General features: G+C 50.2%; 1 protein-coding gene and 1 pseudogene across 1 annotated transcript; one reads left to right on the top strand and one right to left on the bottom strand.

Moving 5' to 3' along the window:
- Positions 1–1030: 1030 nt before the first annotated feature.
- Positions 1031–3479, bottom strand: LOC127741439 (NADH dehydrogenase [ubiquinone] iron-sulfur protein 2). Its single transcript, XM_052253815.1, has one exon. It carries the CDS (start codon positions 3440–3442, stop codon positions 2978–2980), a length of 465 nt encoding a protein of 154 aa, XP_052109775.1. The 5' UTR covers positions 3443–3479; the 3' UTR covers positions 1031–2977.
- Positions 3480–3858: 379 nt separating this feature from the next.
- Positions 3859–4799, top strand: LOC127741578 (uncharacterized; annotated as a pseudogene).
- The last annotated feature ends 340 nt before the right edge of the window (positions 4800–5139 follow it).

Genomic DNA, 5139 nt, shown 5'->3' on the forward strand with positions numbered 1-5139 from the left:
CCCTGCTTTCCCAAAGTGTACGCCGGGCAGGAAGTCGAATGGTGCAGGTGGATGTACTTATAGTATAACTGTCGTTGGAAGGGACTTCTCGTACTTCAGGCACTCCAGAGGTTAGTTTGTAAAAGAGTGAGAACATGTGAAACAACAAAGAGAATTAGGAATGGAAGGTGGGTGCCCTCTATATTGGGGGTTGATTCTAGCTAAAGCTAAAATATCTAAAACGAATAGGTAAGGGCTTTCACTAATGTACCAACTGTCGTGAGTTGGGCGGGTCAAGGCTCCAATCCTGGGGCAGTCGCTACGGAATAGACTTGAAACCGAGCGGGAACATGGCTGGGAGTAGCTTTTAACAGTGCTGGTCTACCCCCATGGAGAGGGACTGAAAGCCTTGGTTTCGCCGCCCCTATTTCATTAGTAGAGCTCTATTGAGAAAGACCTTGGAATTGGCCAATCACCAACCAAACCAAGGGCGATGTTAGGTTAGCATTCTGTTAGAACGAATAGAACGAACTCGAGTTCAGTTCACCGGTACGGCACAGCCGGGGAGAGCTCCGATTTATTGAACTCGGCTTTGACTTTCTTTGAAGGCTGGTTTTCGAGCGGAATGGTTTTGACCTTGAAAGTCTTTAGGCTTCGACCTGCCAAATCAGCCTAGACCCATTCTAATAGATTAGGCCTAGATTCCCCAACTCCTAAAAAAAAGAATGATTCTCAGAATCGCTATTTTGTTCGATTCAGCAGTAGTAGGAATGGTGTATCCAGCAGACGGTCTTTCATCAGTAAGCGATGTGCTAGTCTTTGTTGGTGAATGCCTATCTGGTGTTCAAGTCTCCGGTCCTTGTCCTTCTATTAGTGGTGGTATCCTAAGATTCCGGTTTAGAAATGATCTATTTCTGTAACTAGAAATTTCATAAGAGAAGAAAGGTCGTAGCGTAGAAAAGAAAGGCCTTTCCTTCCCTTCATTCTATAGGGCTAGTGCCTGTGCTATGAAGCCGCTCGACCTACAACGTAAAGGAAGGGGTGATGTTAGAGTAAGGGGAAAGGGCCAGCTGGTGCGCGTTAGCGCACTTCCGTTTTCCCTTTTTTTTACTAGTGGGGGTCCCGTGGTTCCTATGCCGCCGCGTTTCCCGGTCCCTTTCTTTTAGTGCTTCGACCCGAAGCGATAGCTTCTAGCTAGTTCAGTGGATAAGATGGCTGTGCTCCAGCTCACTCAAGAATGGGACGGCAGTGGTCCGCCGGCAAGCTCGTTCTGATCTTGGACGCAGTACATTGGAATCCTGAAGCACCACCACGAACGCTACCGCGCGTTCGCCTGCGGTGCGGTAAGGCACCACCCTGTTGTGCCAGCAGCCAACTCCGGCGTGTCAGCTTAGTTATCCTCATCAAGCCACTTACTTGATGTCTAGCTTGCCAACTGGTAGACGGTTCCTTTTCCCCCAGATCAATGAAGAAGGGAGAAGTCAGTAGATTCTTCCGAAGAACCGGAAGCGAAGCGCTATGCCGGGGCGGGGGGACGGGAAAAGAAACGGCTCCGAAGAAAGAAATTGGGGTTCCCAATGCTTCTCCACGCCCAACGAGATGCGCCAACCTCGGGATGCTTTACTCCTAACCCCACAAGGTTCCGAGACGGAGCTTAACCTGAGTCTCGGTTAAGAACGGCGATGATCTACGTTTCACACGGCGCACGATTCCATGGATAGTTTCATTCGGCATCGTGATGGAGGACATAACTTACGATCATCGGCTTTGATCATGCCACTGGGCATTTGATTAGGACATTGCACAATGATCCGCAGACTTTGTCGCATCTCTTCAATACGGATACAGTAACGATCATAGCGATCTCCTCTGGTACCTACTGGTACGTCAGGATCCGATTGGTCATGAACATCGTAAGGTGCTGCTCTTCGCGAATCCCAGCATACCCCTGGTTGGGATGGGTAGGCCCACCACTTCACTTTCACTTAGGCCTGGGCCAAGTCAGTGGGGGACCCTGTATTCAGACGGGCTCCTCCCCCCCCAAAAAAAAACAAAAACTGTACGTGATAGTTTCCCTTCATACGGCTCGAATCATTCTCAGATGCCTATCGGGGCATCCTTTCCTTGTTTGTTGGGTTGGTTCACGCGCGCGCAAACGAGCACTGGTCACAACTGCAGGGAACTATGACCAATAGAGTCAGACACTTAGCTACATCCGCACGCAAAAGGAATTTTGTTCTGGTTGAGGCTTTCTTTCCTTTATTAGTAAAGGGGGCGCGGGACGTTCGCGGAGTCCGTACCACCACAGGAGTGGTCGTTCTTGGGCGGATCCCGCTCCTAAACATAAGGGATAGGGGAAGGTGGCCGGGCCTATCATATCAAAAGGGTTGTAAAAAGAGAACCCGGCCACCTATTTCATTCGACGTTCCGCCCGCCCGATTCGCAGGATTGGACTGCTTTTTGATAACAAGAAGGCGGCGAGCTGATCTGCTTTGATCAAGGAAAAAGCCCAGTCAGCCACCAACTCGGTGCAGGTCACGTGACCTACAGCTCGGCCTTCGCTTTTTGAGACTTCCTCTTCCCACATCTCTATGTGCCCGCAGCACTTCCATATGGAGAAAGATAGGCTTACCATGTTCCATCAATAGCACCTAACCTATGCCGATTTTTGCGGACTGTGCTCCACCCCGGTGAACTCATGCGGTTCCGACGTGCCCAGAGGCCAGAGGCGAATCCGTTCACGGTCCGTAGGACCAACACCATTCGAAGGTGGGTGGCCCGCCCCGCCTAGAACAGTCATGTTTGACTGGGCTTACACACATTCGCTCACTTACGCTGTCCCCCCTCAGCTCACCCTAGCCCCGGGCCTTTTGCTCTTCTAACGTAAGCTCCAAGGCTTCACACCAAGTCTTCGCTGACAGAATATGCATGCTTAAGTAGGGTCAGGCAGAACCGTTGTTGCCTGATGGGAACTCCCCCCATATTGCTATCAATGTCTTCATGTCGCACGACCTCTTAACATTACACCACTGAATCCCCAATCCTTTGCTTGCTGTGCAGTGACAGTACCAATATCCACTAATCGTTGTTTCCAGATACGGTTGCCGGTTGACATCTCTTCTAATTCGTCGATACGAGAAGCAAATTGTTGTGTGAAGGAATCAATATCTCGACATAAGCCAAGAGGCAGATCTTGTGCCACTCCACCTGGTCGTATGAAACTGGCATGCATCCTGGCTCCCGAGACTCTTTCATAGAATTCCAACAATTTCTCCCGCTCCTCAAAAGCCCACAGGAACGGAGTTGATGCTCCCACATCCATAGCATGAGTAGTTAAAGCAAGTGAATGATTTGAAATTCGAGTTATTTCACGGAATAACACTCGTATATATTGAGCTCGTAATGGTACCTCGCAATTCAAAAGTCTCTCTACGGCTGAAGAATGAGCGTGTTCTTGGGCCATCGTAGAAACATAGATAGGGTCGACGACGGAACGAAGAACTCACCCTAGATACAGCTTTTTCGTACACGTTCACTTGCATCACATACACAAGTGCTCTCTGAACCGTGCAATAAGGTCACCCATAACACGGCTCTCCCACTTGAGTTACCTTAGCCCCAGGCAGGCCATGCTATTCAATGATATTGGAAAAATGGCAGCGTAACAACTAGTATTGAAAGCTGGTCGCCTTTTTAGGGAGGGAAAGCCTTTCAATAGGAGCCCCCCTCTTTGCGACCTCATCACTTCAAAGCGCAAACCAATTTCTTTCTTAGTCACCGGGCGAAGCGCACCTCTGGTACTTTGCTTATAGCTTTTTTAGGTTATGCAATAGACGGGAGGCTTAGCTCTGGATCCCCCCTCCCTGCTTGCAGAAATGAATGGATCAGAAGGGGGCTGGGTTCTATTTCCGGGCCGGGCGGGAGGTGAAGGCCATAAGATTGCCCTCCCGGTAAGGAAGAGAGGAAAAGGGTGCTGTCATCTATCTCGACCTGTTTCCCGAGGCGTAGAAAATCCAGACCGGCTCAGAGAATCACTGGCGCTATTTAGCCCTTCGTTTCGCCATTCGAAGGACTACCTCTGCCTTCCCTTTTTGTAACATAACCAGGCGCCCCCCTTTTCAATCACTAAGAAAAAAAAGACCAATCAAAGCCCTATCTAAGTAAAGCTTCGTCTGTTATTTTTCCGGCCCCAGGGGAGTTTACTCAACCCATTCCCCAGTCTTCCGCACTGCTCAAGTAAGTGTGCGTGTGCGACTCCGTATGAGGACCTCCTTCCCTTCTGCCCACTCTCCGTTCACACGGTTCTCAAAGCAGAGGAGGCTGGTTGGGCAGCTGGTACCACGAGCCCTCTGTCCCACACATCTATCCAGAAGCAAGTGTAGTTCACCGGTTCCACCGAATGCTCCTATCTCTCGGCAAAGATCGTGTGAGTGTGCAGTTATGCTTCGGATGCTTCGCCATAGAATAGATCGACCCAGTTCCCGTTCTTTTCCGGTGCACTCGCTTTATATCTCCGACACACTAGGCTAGGAAGGACGCGGTGGGAAGGAAGCAGCCCTAGCCTCTGTCCGGCCGATCATTCCGCTGGCATCTTGCATTCACGCCTCCGTTTGACTGCCACTCGGGGATGGAGTTGTAGATACGTTAGTCTTAGCGGATCGTTGGCTCCGCCTGTTATCTCCTTCTACGACATGCTGTTGTCGTCGCCATATTCCTTATGTAACTAAGTCATCTCTGCCTCGCTGCGGGTCAGCACCTCCGAAAGAAACGGAGGACTTCATTCAGTGAGTCCGCGATCGCCCTCTAAACGATCAGAATAAGGTAAAGCTTGAAGATAAGTTTTGTACTCTATTAATTTCTCAGTCCCTCTAGTCGGGTGGGCGCCGGCCGGTCTTTCGACCAGATCCCCCTAAAAACCGTACGTGCGGGTCTCCCCGCATGCGGCTCACGCCATTCGAGGTGGCCCGGCCCAGCATTCATTCGCAAATCCTGTAGTGAAATTGAGACTGCTCGACCTCGGAAGCTAATTCGCGTGTAGGCAGCGCTGTCTGTCGTACCGTTGACTCTATCTATTCATTGAATTCACTTTCATTTTTTTATAGGCTCGCTCCCTCTTTTTCCAAGAATTAATGCACTTCCCTTCGGAGGGCCTTCTCTAAT

The sequence above is a fragment of the Arachis duranensis genome, chromosome 9, assembly GCF_000817695.3.
Source record: "Arachis duranensis cultivar V14167 chromosome 9, aradu.V14167.gnm2.J7QH, whole genome shotgun sequence".
Classification (NCBI taxonomy): domain Eukaryota; kingdom Viridiplantae; phylum Streptophyta; class Magnoliopsida; order Fabales; family Fabaceae; genus Arachis; species Arachis duranensis.